Below are 14,472 nucleotides of genomic sequence, written 5' to 3'. Positions count from 1 at the left end.
ATTATTTGTTATATGTCACATTGCTTTAATTATTATATGTGCTTATTGATGCAAGTTTATTTCCACTGTGCATTTTTCACTGGCATCAATCCTGATTATAAGGTGCATTTTTAGTTTCATGCACCTTGTATGATTAGTTTTGCAGATATATTTTTTTGCTTTTTGATTTTGTCATAGTTTTTTTTGCACGCCACTTTTTGTGCCCTTTTATTTAGGACATGTTAGTCATATTATGTTGAATACATCATTTATGTTCACTTGTTGATTATTGTGCACGTTGTTTTCATCACAATCCATATTGCACTTAGTTTGGTCTGGTTTCAGGTCTTTACATTTTTATGTATTATTTATGATGCATTTATAGTTTCATGCATTTATAGTTTCATGTACCTTGTATAAATAGTTTTGCATATATTTTTTGCCTTTTGATTTTGGCACAGTTTTCTTTGCACAGTGTTTTTTGTGAACTTTTATTTAGGACGTGTTAGCCCTATTATGTTGAATACATTATTTATGTTCACTTGTTGACTATTGTTTACGTTGTATTTCATCATAATCTATATTGCACTTAGTTTGGTCTGGGTTCAGGCCTTTACATTTTTATGTATTATTTATGTTCACTTTCTGATTATTACTCACGTTGTCTTTGTCACAGTTCATATTGCACCTAAATAGGTCTAGATTCAGGCCTTTATATTTATCACCTCTGTTTTGGGGTTATTTTTTCTGTCTCCCCACTCTTCAAATTATTGTGTCCTTAGTACTATTGATATTAGCGCAACACCATTTTATTTGTTTTGTCTCCTTGTGCTAGTGGTGTCTAGGTCTAGGTGTTTGCAGCTTTTTTCAATAGTCCTAGCTATACCTATAGCAGGGCAAAAGGTTTTTCTATTATTTCTGAAAAGAATCCTAATGCAGCCAGCACATTTAATGGTTGATAAGCTGCAATATATTATATTATTGGTTTTGGGCTTAATACCGTTATAATTAGACTGTTTTGCAGCCATAACCAATGCATTCACTGTTGCAAAGCTTCATTGTCTCAACTTGTGCATGCTAGAGATTGCTCCTCAGGTTCACCAATGCCAATAGCAAGCAATACAGATGATCTACATCTCTGGTTGTACCAATAATACACCTCCAGTTTTGGAGCTTCATTACCAAACTTTGTATTAACTTGCTGGACTGAGAAAATTAATTTATTATAATAAAGCAGTATCCAAGCATGAAGGTTTGTCTTTTGGAAATCACTGTCTTTTAAGCATCCAGTTCTTCATAAACTGCAGTATGGCTGAGTGCAAAAACCATTAATACTCCAGAGATTCAGTAAATGTTTACCAGACCTGCACATATGCATTTGCCTTTACACAGACCAAGCAGTATAACAGACATTGTTTACTCAGCCTTGCAAAGTAACTGAAACATGTAAAAAATACAACCCGTGTTAAAATGTTGCTATAAACAGCTTGGTCGGTAATTTGTGATGTCAACAGACTTACACCTGTTTAACACCTGTTTAACCAAGCTGAAGCACAGACCTATGCCTATCCCTTGTTTTGTGAGATTACAGAGGCAGTGAAGGAAAATAAAAAAGGAGGTAAGCTATCGTGTGTTGTGTGTTACATGGGATGTGTTTATGGCATTATTAATATTACAATAATCATAAATAATCAGCCAGTGAGGTGAAAGGCTCATTTTTAGTTTTTCAGCTATCTGACGTAAACACAGAACTATTGGTATGGCAAACATCTAGTAAATTACCACTTGAGTTTTCTTACATGTGTAAGTTCCAAGTTAAATAATTCTCCAGAAAAAAAAGATAACTGACATAATTCAACATTTAAAGATGAATTCCACGTATGGATATTTTTTTTTTTACATGGTTAAATTGGTCCAGCTTGGACTAATGTAACTATGCATATACTACACCTGGTCAATGTCCTTAAAACTGACAATCACTGAAGTAGACACTGTCCCAGTGATCTCCACTAGCTTCCAGGTCCTGCGCCGTGTACCTGCCCTGCTGCATTCTGAAAACAGGAAGTTGGCTACTCGGCACAGGCACCATTCAGAGAATGCTATGCGTTTCCGGAATGAATGCAAATGATTGACTGATTTGACAAAGTGGAGGGACAGGGTGGTGATGTCACGCTCTCCACTTTGTCCATTCAGAGAATGTTTTGCATTTATTCAGCGAAGGAAAAGCATTCTTTGAATGGCACCTGTGCTGAATGGTCAACTTCCTGTGTTCAGAATGCAGAAGGGCAGCTACTCGGCTTAGAACCTAAAAGGAAGTGGGGTAGCGTTGGCTACTTCAGTGATTTTAGGCTTCCAGGGGCATTGGTCAGGTATGGTAAATGCATACTTACATTGGTCCAAGCATGAACCAATGTAACTATGTACAAAATACTAGGAATTCATCTTTAATTATGCAATACCTTGTTGTATGACTATGGAGTCCAGTCTCAATTTCATCTCAGCTCTTTCCACAATCCGTTCTTCCACTGTATTGTCAGTAATAAGACGGAATACACGTACAGTTTTTGTTTGACCTATGCGATGTGCTCGATCCTATTGTAAATATAACACTGAATTAGATAAGCATTAGAAATATACATGCTTCAAATAAATGTATACAGCATTACAGAGCGAAAAAGAAAAACACTAAAATTAAATGAACTGCTCATAAGCCATGAATTTATTTAAATTGTTGTCTTTAAAGCTGTAGCAAACAATAGCACAGAAGAAATAAATTGTGTACAGGATGCCAGGGATAGCTCCTAGATAAGAGGTATGTGCCCCCTTTATTTTGGTTATGTACCCCCCTAATTTGATTGTAGTCCCTCTAAGGGGGACGAAAAGAAGCACTATGGGGTACTCAGTAATCCTAAACCATGCAGGGTAAAGAGTATCGGAGTAATCCAGTAAAGAGAAAGAAATTTGATTTACAGTTTTCACAGGATTGTTAAGTCCTGATATGGGACCTAGAATTCAGAGACTCTGGGAGATTGTGGGTGGGAAAGAGCCTCCAACACCAACTATGGGGTACTGTGGTCCTGACAGGTTTAATCCACTTGCAAGAGAGGGCTGAAAGGGGCAGGAAGAAGTCAGCAGGTGTCCATGAGGTGTGGGGTGGAGCAGGACACGCTTTTGAGAAGGAGCTGAGTTTTGTGGGCTAGTGAGACGCTACTGAGTGTAACAACCTTTCCATTGGACCACTGGAGTAGGCAGGAACTTTAAACCTTATTATGAAAAAAGGTTTATGCTGGCAGTGAGCTGTATCTTTTACCACACATATATGGACTGCTTGTTTTGTTTATGCTGAAGAAAGCTAATTTTTGTGCCTGTTTTGAAGGAATAAAGACTGTTTTGCTTTTACCAACATGGATGGCTGTGACCCGGACTCCCCCAAATATCACAGTTGTTTGCTTGTTTTTTTAATTTGCAACATTATTGATATTCCATGTTTCCATTCATTCCACACTGTAGTCTGGCTATGATTAATGCAACTAAAAGCTAGTGCCATCTTTCATACCATGTTTCATCTTACACGCATATATATAGGGAGTAACATGAAACATATTCAGAGTCCACAGCCCACCACCCTCAAACAGTCCTTGACTTACAGAATACAGGGGTTCTTCTTCTGTCCTGGCTCCTGTCAAATTTGAATTTTGCATGGCATGTGTGTGGCTCTTCCTAATTCATTCATTCACAGAAAGCTGTGAACAAAAAACTACAGGTCCCATCTGCCACCACAGCAACTGTATTTTACTTGAGTAGATTATATACTTACTTCATTTTTGTAATCACCAGCTGAATATTATCCAAACTAGAAACATCATCTGTTGAGGTCTAAGCTCAATCATTTCAGAAACTTGTTCTTGCTTAACCTGATCTATAATTCATTAACAACCAATTCACTTCACTACATTGCAGTAATTCACATGGTATGTGCATTACATGTGTTGGTGTACTTCGGTGCCATTCATTTTGAATGGTACCTGAACACACCTCCACAACACACAATAGTGCACATATGATGCAATGTGGTACACTACGCTACCAAAAATGATGCAGGTGCAATTTAAGGTTCGTAGCAGGACATTGCACAATCCATGTAAACGTGCAACACAATGTGTGAAGTGTAGTGACATGTTATGGGGAGGAGTATGCGTGGGTATTCTATATTATTCTGAGAGGGGGGAAAATATATAAAATTCCCATTCCTGTAACCCATACCTGCATTGACCCCCTCATCTTAATCCAGCCGCTGTATGACATCAACCATTTCCCTTATTGCTTCCTTTTTGTATGACCTATGATATGCTTTACACAATGCACTATTACTAAGCGTATTTTAATCACCTCAGTACAGACGTGTTTTTTTTTTAATTTCCATAAAACTGTGACAAAAAATATTACCTTGGGGGTCTACTTTCCAAAAAGGGGTCATACTGCTCTAGCTTTTTAATTTGATATGTTTTATAAAGGAAAGTAAGATAGAAAGCGTTGTTTTGTTTTTTCAAAATGTTTTGAATTTTTTTTTCCTTTGTATAGTAAACAAAAAAAAAACAGTGATTATGAAGACCACCAAAAGAAACTCTGTCTCTAAAAAAATGACGAAAAATTAATTTGGGTCCAGTGTTGCATTATCGAGCAACTGTCAGACAAACTGTCACATCACTGAAAACGGAAAAATGACCTTATAATGAAGGTGTTTTCAAATGGTTAAAGGACTTTGTACATCAGTGGGCTTTCTGCACAGGCTCTTGTTGGAGTTTCTCTTTAGTAGGTACTTAACCCGATTCTGCTTATGAGATAGGTTTAAATTGAAACAGATAATCAAACTACAACTGTGTTGTTGCCCAAGGTTTAAATGGTTGCTGCAGGTAACAAGAGAAGAAACAACATGTGGTTTCCAAAGGCACAGGGAGGGGTGATTAATATAAAGACTCACAGCGCAGACAGAACATACTTTATTGAGCATCACAGCGTTTTCTCATGTATCTGTTTCCCAGCAATCAAGTTACAATACAGCAGATACATTTTGTGTACCACTTTAACCCTTTCACTGATTCAGAGTAACCTGGCAACACTAGTCATCTGAAGACCCTGTAACTGTATTATGTAGCATTGTGAGCATCATGGTCCAAATATTCCTGCATATGTTGGATGCTGAACATTATTATCAAACCTGAAACAGTAATACAAATTGCTATTTAATAAAATATAATAACTGTGTTATTCCAGAAAAGCAAGTATTTTCTAACCATTGCTTGTAAATCGACTTGAGGGTTCCAGTCTGAATCATATAAAATCACCACATCAGCAGTTGCCAAATTTATTCCAAGGCCTCCGGCACGGGTACTCAGCATGAAGATGAATTTTCTGCTGTTAGGTGCATTAAATCTTTCTATGGCTATCTGGTAATAAAAGAATTATACACATATTAAGTTATGTTCTTAAACATTGCACATGTCTAATTTTGTGCATTACCAATTCCTAGAAACTTGAAAGAATAGCTTTGCATGTAATTATTATATTTTCAAGACCATCAGTTATTTATTAAAGCATAAGTTCACCTTTCATAACATGTTACACCTATATTCAGGGTATAACATGTAACATGTTACGAAAGGACCGGCCCCAGCTCCCCTCCAATCCCTCAGTTTGACAGCTAGCAGTGGAGATCTTCTCCCCCAGCTAGCTGTCACAATTTTAAAAAAACTTGGTCGTGCTGGGCTCCACCTGCCATGCGTCACTCATTCACTGTATTCTGTGAGTGGGAAAACTACAAGTTCCAACAGCCTTTGCGGCTGTCGGCTTGCGGTTCTCAATGAACTACCATAGTGCTGTTGAGCGCTGTAGTAGTTCATTGATTCTTTCTGTCACAGTGTATCTGCTTGCCTGTACAAGGTACAAGCACACAGATACACTGACAGATCTGCAGGAGTCCTGCATGACACCAGCGATCTGATGATCCCTGGTGCAATGCTTTCCAGACTCCCAAAACAAATAATGGTAAATGGTCAAACAGTAGAGTATGCGAGCGCTAATATAAAATAAAATGACAGCAGCTTGGACACCTAAAGGTACCACAGAACCCTTGGAATAAATAGTAAACAGAGAATAGTGCAGCGCTGTGTATAGAAAAGTAATACAGAAATCTTATGAATAGAAAATGAATACAGACGATGGTGTGTTACCACATATGAGTGGTTGAAGTCACTAAGTTCAGGTTGTATACTCTGAGTTCTATCGGATCAAAATTCAAGGACTGTAGTTCCTTCTAATTGATGGTATGAAGAAAACATAAAAATAAATGAATGAATTGCACAATTCATTCATTTATTTTTATGTTTTCTTCATACCATCAATCAGAAGAAACTACAGTCCTTGAATTTTGATCCGATAGAACTCAGAGTATACAACTTGAACTTAGTGACTTCAACCACTCACATGTGGTAACACACCATCGTCTGTATTCATTTTCTATTCATAAGATTTCTGTATTACTTTTCTATACACAGTGCTGCACTATTTTCTGTTTACCAAATAATGGTAAATGCACATTTTTTTACCTACAGAAAATGTGCATTTTTTATTTTTTGTTAAAAGGTGAACTTATCCTTCAACCTAGATCCTTGATTCAAAATGTCTGAAACAGCAACTTCTGTTTCTCCTCGCCACAAAACCTTTAACATAATAATAACATATAAGATACTCTGCTCCTGAAATTTTCTATACCTTTTTCTCAAATATCACCTGGACATTTTCAACAAACTGTTGTTAAAGGTTTACTTAAATGTCAAGTAAAATACAGACATCTAGGACATCCAGAAGGTTTTGTGCCTTATGGAAAGTGTCATACTGAAAGGTCTGTTGCAACCCACACTTATTCTCACTCATTTTCTAATCTGCTCTAAAAATAAGATTGAGAAAGTGCTAGAACTGAGCAAGACATTGCTTCTTTTGGACACTAATTATCAAGCTCCTTGTTTGCTTAGTGCATGAATATTTATGAACTGGGTCTGTGTAAACTTTGAACTAAACTACTTGTTTTTCAGAATCACATCTACTATGTCTTGTACTCACTATAAAATCTTTCTCTTGATGTCCATTGAGGAACACAAGAAATAAGGAATACTGAAACAGCCAGGGTTATACTTGCCACCTAAAGGAGGTTTTGACACTGACAAACAAGAGAAAAAAAATTGAAGGCCTTCCCAAGCATAACTCTGCCTCTAACCATTATGCCTTAGTTTTGTGAGCAAGCAGTACAAAAGGTCTATGAACAGAGAGGGGCAAGACCTGTGTTCCTCAATGGACTTCAAGAAAAAGATTTTACAGTAGGTACAAAAATCTGGTTTTCTTTATTGTCCACTGATACAGGGATTCAGGAATTTCAGAACAACTGGGACATCCAAAGACAAGACTAATAAATTGCTAATACAGACCTTCTTTTTGACACTTTAATTATCAAGCTCCCTATTTGCTTATATGCATGAATATTCATGAACTGGGTTTCTATGAAACTGTGAACCAAACTATTACGAACTAAAAATCAGTCCAATTGAGGGGGTGGGAAAAAGCCACAGATGGATCTAAGAACCAAGAACTTGCTGCCAAAAAGACCAATGTGCAGATAAGAATCAGAAGTAAATTTTGCTACAGGTCAGGGGAACCACTATCAACCCAGGAGAGGTCACAGAGGATCAACCAAATGGTCAAACCAGTGTAAGAATAACTGCCAAAGAGAATGATTAGCTTGAAGGACTCTGAGTCCACAACAGTAGAAGCAGCGAGATAAAGCAACCACCCACAGGTACAGCAATATAATCACCCCAACAAGAAAGACAGACCATCCACAAGAATGGTCAGAAAAGGAAACACTAGGAGCGCTCTCAGTCTTAAAAATTCTACTAGCTAAGACCAACCAGTCCAAAGATAACAAAAAGTCCAAGCCTTAAATGTCTTACCCTAGGCGTCAGGGAAAGAAGGCTTGAAGAAGCACCAGAGGTGTCTAGGACAATATAGTACAGTATAACATGATGACCATCAAACTTTATAAACTATTTTATACAGAAAGCATCTGTGTAATCACCTGCTGGAAGAAATACCAAATGGTACAATCAAAAAATAGACTTGGGGACACAGAAGCATTAAAATCAATGGATTAAAAGGTTATATTTTTTAAAGTCATTTAAATGCTTTTCTATTACACAAAAAAAAGGTAAAACATCACCATATTGAGGCCTCAGCTAAGTAACTGATAGTACAGTAGGAATATAAACAAAAATTATTCAAAGTAGGTTATAAATAAATCTGCCGAACAATATTCAAATGTGCCCAAACTAAGTTATAGCTGACAAGATACCTGCAATATGTACAAATAGTACAAAAATGTAATTTGGACAATATATTCTTGTGATCTCTATGATCATGAATGGACTCAGTACTGAGTTGATTGAATGGAAAGGACATGGTTGACACAAAGTAGAATCACTGCAAAGCAATGCACTGACTTGGAACCTGCATACAAATATAATTAACATGTGACAAATTGTAATCATGGCAAGTGTGAAAACAGTTTAGTAACAGACAATTGGACAACAGGTTCACCAGGTAAGACAAGCAGGTTTGAGGATAACAAAAATCAAAAGACTTAAACTTCCAACCTTTGGTATCAGGGAAGAAAGGCTCCAAGAAGTAGTGATAAAGATAGAGAACTATCTAGCATGATACCGAAAGGGGAATGGTCAAGGATCTTCAGAGTAGAAGACAACCCCAAGGGAACTACCATAAATCAGAGAGACTAATAAACACAGGTGGAAAAGAGTAAAAGAAGTGCTATCACCAAAAAGAAAAGAGTGAGAAAACAACCACTTCATACTGCTGCATCAAAACCAGAACAAAACAGTAGGACAGGTAGGCCTGTATACAAAAATTACCACCAGTGTCAATAGAACCTGACAGGTAAAACCCCCTACAGGGCTTGCGGGACATGGTAATACAAGCCCTCTGACCTGCACCGATTCAGCAAAGTTCCCAGAGCCATGGAGCAAAAAACAGGAACCTTAGTCTAAGAGCTAAGAACGATTACCTGATTAAGAACAGTAGCAAGGAAAAATGTTTTTAAGAACTTTCCCTACATGCTGCAAATCGGCTACCAAATGAGGCCCTGACTCACTGTCTGCATCAAGGCTGCCTCATGAGCTGTCTGCTGACAGTCCAAGGGTACACACAGCTCTCCTGGGTTGGTTTATTCCTGCACAAAAGTGAACTTTAATGGAGTCCTAGTCAAAGGACTAACTTACAATGGGATCCCCCAAGAAAGAGGCACTGACTGCTCCAGGGAACCAGACTGAATTTACTGACATGAGAACAGCCCTGAGAAAAGAGCCCTTCTATGATGGCTGGGGGAAGAACCACCACATAGACCCAAAGAGATCAGGGTTTCAAATTAAGAACCACTACATCCATAGAGGCTGCCTGAACATCCTATCTCAAGTCCACACTAACTCAGAGGATGCAGAGTGCTTCAGTGAGGATCTTGTCTTGTCAGCCCTGAGACAGGAGTCCTCCCTCAATGAGGGGAAGAACCATCACATAGGCCCAAAGAAAATAAATCAAATGCCGGGGGATCCACAAGAAACTACGAGCACATACCACCTCAAGTCCAGCCTCCAGGCAAGAAGTAGACTACAAAAGACCAAAAGGCAACAAGCAAAGCAGAAGCATTGTAAAGGGAGCACGCAACCAGAATCCCACTTGCCCCCAAATGGGAAGGAGGGGGGGGTACTGTGACTCTCAGGAGAGAAACCACTAAACCAGAGGGTACACAATGAATGATAAAGTAAATTCATTACAAACTATAACTGACGCCATTGGGCTTGTTCTACGATCCTTAAATTACCTTAAGCCCCTGGTCACATTGGGTGTGACTTGGCATGCGATTTGCATGCCCTGCAACTTGCAAATTGTATGCCAAGTCACACCCTATTGTCCGCTATTAGAGCAGTCATATTGGTGCGGTTCCGACTTGGTCGGAGCCGCACCGATTTCTAAAGTAGTGCATGCACTACTTTTGTTGCCATTTGCATAGACATCGGCAGGTCACCCAATTTTGAAATTGTGCGACTTTACTGTAAGTCGCACGATTTCAAAATCGGCTTTGATGTGACCAGGGTGTAAGTGCCCAGTTACACCGGTGCGATTTTCAAATTGAAATTGCACCCGAAATTGCATCTAATAAATGTGAATATCAATGACTTAACATGTGCAATTTGCTGCAGCGCGATTTCTAAAGTAGTAGTAGTAGCTATCGATTGCATTACTGAAGTTTTGTTGAGATTTCACATACAGAAAATATAATTGAAATTACATTGCAAACTGCAAGAAATCTTGTGAAAATCTTCACAAGTAGCAATGAAGTACTCAGAAATCGTACCTGAAATCACACTGAAATTGCACATAAATAGCATGATTTTAAATCTCAGCGGTGTGACCGGTGACTTACCCTTCATGTTTTGATGGAATACTGGGATCTATAACTTATTCCTTTAATCAAGTTCACAGCACTCTATTTATCAAATAGTGCCTTGCAGATAGACATTTACCTTATATTGACCATACCACAGTCCTCACTGTATTGTGTTGCTACATTGTAATTGAACTCATTTATGAATAATTCAGAAAAAGTGTTCTGTTCTGATGAAACCAATCCAGTGCTAGTAAAATCCTTTCTTAGAAATAGACATATACCTTTTAATATTCACAAAGGCTAGCTTAGAAGCATAAATTTTACTGAATGCAGAAAATCACCTAAGTGCTCTGTGCACTTACCCATTTGGCTCACTATAATCAATAATTGGTAACTCACTTGCCCCGCATTATGTTAAAATGACCAAGAAAAGCAATATATGTCCATGCTGACACAGCATACCTTGCTCAAGTCTTTCTTTTTAATAATTAAAAAAATAGACAATACAATTATATAACAAAAACAAACCTGCAGTGGCCTTGCAGGGTCCAAGGTGCACATACATAAGCAATCACTGCCTATGAGGAAGCCGATATGATGAAATGCGTCGGTAGGATATGACGCTAGACGCAACTGAATGTGCCGCAGCGGCCATTTTGATTATTTGAAAACAAGCTGATTTATATCCCAAAACACATGTAAGCATAATTTTGTTATTATTTGGATTTTATGCAGATTACACTATGGAATTATGTTTATTCCACATGGTCACTGAGAACTTGTGAAGCAGTGAGAAGGAGTGCACAAAGGCTATTTACAAAGACATGCAGGGTAAGGTACATGACTGCAGGGGAAGGGATCACACATGTTGCTGTGGTTTGACACATTGGTGGCAGGAAAAGAACAATTTCTCGTGTTGTGGATTTGTACTGCCATTTGTTGGTGTGTCACAAAACTAGTCTCAAAACATTTTGATACCACCTCGTATAACATACAAAATTCCCAGTAAATTCAAGATAAAAGCCATAAATTCAGCAAAATAATGAAACCAGAGTATGTTCCCAGTCTATGGTCCAGGTTAAGAAGAAAGGCAATGGTACATAGTTAAATGTGAGGGGAGATATAAGGTAAAACAAACATATATGAATATATAACAGGAGAAAATTCACTCGGACTAAGGAGACATCTGAGAAGGTCCGGCCCCTTAAAGCGGAGCTCCACCCAAAAGGGGAAGTTCCGCTTTAAAGACTGGTCCCTCGCTCCCCATTAAGGATTGGCACCTTTGGGTTGGAAGTTGTCCTCCTACCCTCCCTCCCCGTAGTCTTCTGGGACATGTGACAGGTCCCAGAAGACTACGGGGCAAAGGTCCATCCAGTTGAACCATAAACAAAAGTTATAATCCTATACCCACAGTTGATCCAGAGGAAGGCAAAAAAAACAGCAAAGCATGATGCAATTTGCTCCTGCAAGGGAAAACATTCTTTCCTGATCCCCCCAAGAGGCAATCAGATATTCCCTGGACAAACTTTACCTATATATAGTAACCAGTTATATTCTGTGTATCCAAGAAAGAATCCAGGCCTTTTTTAAAGCAATCCACTGAGCTGGCCAGAACCAACTCTTAAGGTAGTCTATTCCACATTTTCACAGCTCTTACTATGAATAAACCTTTCCATGTTTTGGAGATTACATTTCTTTTCCTCCAGATGTAAAGAATGCCCCCTTGTCCTCTGTGATGACCTCAGGGTGAATAACTCTACACTGTGTGTAGAGAACTTACAAAATCCAAGTATACCACATCCACCACCACCCCTCTGTCCAAGGTTTTGTTCACCTCCTCATAAAAAGAAATCAGATTTGTTTGGCAACTTCTGTATTTCATGAAATCATGCTATCTGTTGCTTAAAGTATCTTTTTCCAGCAAGAATTCATCTATGTGGTCTTTTATTAAACTCTCCAGTATCTTCCCAACTATAGAAGTTAAACTAACAGGTCTATAATTACTTGGTAAAGATTTTGACCCCTTTTTAAATATTGGCACCGAATTGGCCTTACACCAATGTAATGAATTGTAGTATTTTTGTCCAAAACCCCTGTACCGCCGGGCTGTACCAAAACACATTTCCAAAGGTATCCAGGGAGTGTGAACAATGCCAGCACTCCGCAGATACCTGCGAATAAATGTGGGCCAGTTTCCCTGGAGTTTAATCAATTCAGCAAAGAGGAAACCGCACATATCGTCCAAATTCTCGCTATCTAGGTCCGGAACGTCCTCTACCCATTTTGCCCAGTAACGGGTTAACGAGGGTGGAGCAACTGAAAACAACTCTTTGTATAATTCTGACAATGTTTTTTTTAAACAGAGTCATCTAATAGTATATTCTCAAGTGTGGAAAGCCAAGTCTCTACGCGAGTAGACCCAAACTGGATAATAAAGGCGTGCCAGAGCTGCCGGTATCAAAAGAAATAAGGATTAGGGAGTTCAAATTTGAGTTTCCAATCATCAAAAGGTAGCAACCCTCCTTCTAGGGTAATATACCTCTCGGGGCCCAGATGATGGGATCAGATATGGTGGCAAATTGGGGAAGCTGGTGATCCCACCAAAGAGGTGAGACCAGTGAAACAGGAAGAACCAGATGCTAAGATAGTTTGGATACAGTCCCAAGCCTCAATTGTGGCCTGCATTGTCATAGTAAGGGGAAATTTAGCCCCAGAGACCCTATAGAGAAGGAGTCACAGACTCTCATAGGAGCCTGCCTCTAAGACTGTAGCTGGATCCCCATCATCCCCTTGAAGCCACCGATGCGCAAAAACTCCCTGGCCTGCCAAATAATATTTAACCACATGCCGCCCAGCCACTGTAGAAATACGGCGGCAGGGCGGCACGGTCAGGCAAAACCACGTTTTAAAACCAGTGCCATTAGTACAGTGTCAGTGTTTTTTTTTTTGCACTGATCACTGTATTGGTGTCACTGGGGATGTCAGTGACCCCAAGTCAGTATCCCCCAATGTCAGAATGTCCGCCGCAGTCCCGCCATAAGTCGCTGATCGCCGCCATAAGTCGCTGGTCGCCGCCATTATTAGTATAAAAAAAAAACTAAAAATCCCAGTATCTTTCCCGCCATTTGTAAACACTATAACTTTCACATAAACCAATTAATTTACACGTATTGGGTTTTTTTTTTCGCAAAGACATGTCGCAGAATGCATATTGGCAGAAATTTATGACTAAATTTGATTTTTAAATTTTTTTTTTACTGGACATGTTTTATAGCAAAAAGTCCAAAATATTGTTTTTTTTCCCTCAAAATTGTCAGACTTTTTTTTTAAAGCGCAAAAAATAAAAACCGCACAGGCGATCAAATACCACCGAAAGAAAGCTCAATTTGTGGGAAAAAAAAGAATGTAAATTTCATTTATGTACCGTATTGCATGACCGCGCAATTGTCCGTTAAACTAGCGCAGCGCTGTATAGCAAAAAAATGGCGTAAATTGCAGTATCTATACCATAGTTTGTAGACGCTATAACTTTCACACAAGCAATCAATATACACTTATTGGGATTTTTTTTTACCAAAAACATGTAGCAGGATACATTTTGGCCTAAATTTATAACCAACTTTGAGTTTACTATATATTTTTTATAGCTGAAAGTAAAAAATATTGTTTTTCTTTAAAATGTTTGGCCTTTTTTTGTTTATAGCGTGAAAAATAAAAAGCGCACAGGTGATCAAATACCACCGAAAGAAAGCTCTATTTGTGTGAAAAAAAAGGCCTAAATTTTGTTTGGGTGCAGCGTTGCATGACCGCGCAATTATCAGTTGAATTAGTGCAGCGCCGAGTAGCAAAAAGAGGCCTGGTCATTAAGGGGGGTAAATCCTCTGGAGGTCAAGTGGTTAAAAAAATCTGGGAGAGCAAGGCCCCCTTGCCCCCATGGTTCTAGAAGCACTCTAAGCCCAATTCTGGGAGGGGAGGAGCCCCACATG

General features: G+C 38.7%; 1 protein-coding gene across 2 annotated transcripts in view; it reads right to left on the bottom strand.

The window, feature by feature from the left end:
- The window catches only part of LOC149461455 (SWI/SNF-related matrix-associated actin-dependent regulator of chromatin subfamily A member 1), a 277,776-nt gene that overhangs the window by 164,856 nt on the left and 98,448 nt on the right, over positions 1–14,472 (bottom strand). For both annotated transcript variants that reach the window (XM_089678297.1, XM_089678296.1), the window contains exons 13-14: positions 5,274–5,426; positions 2,439–2,571 (exon numbers count right to left, since the gene is read on the bottom strand). In XM_089678297.1, the coding sequence (XP_089534423.1) occupies positions 2,439–2,571; positions 5,274–5,426 (286 nt within the window). The remainder of the gene's footprint in view (positions 1–2,438; positions 2,572–5,273; positions 5,427–14,472) is intronic.

This window comes from Staurois parvus, unplaced genomic scaffold, assembly GCF_062004578.1.
Source record: "Staurois parvus isolate SC_StPar_1 unplaced genomic scaffold, SC_StPar_1.0 ptg000202l, whole genome shotgun sequence".
In the NCBI taxonomy this organism is placed as follows: domain Eukaryota; kingdom Metazoa; phylum Chordata; class Amphibia; order Anura; family Ranidae; genus Staurois; species Staurois parvus.
This window is presented reverse-complemented; position numbering and strand designations above follow the sequence as displayed.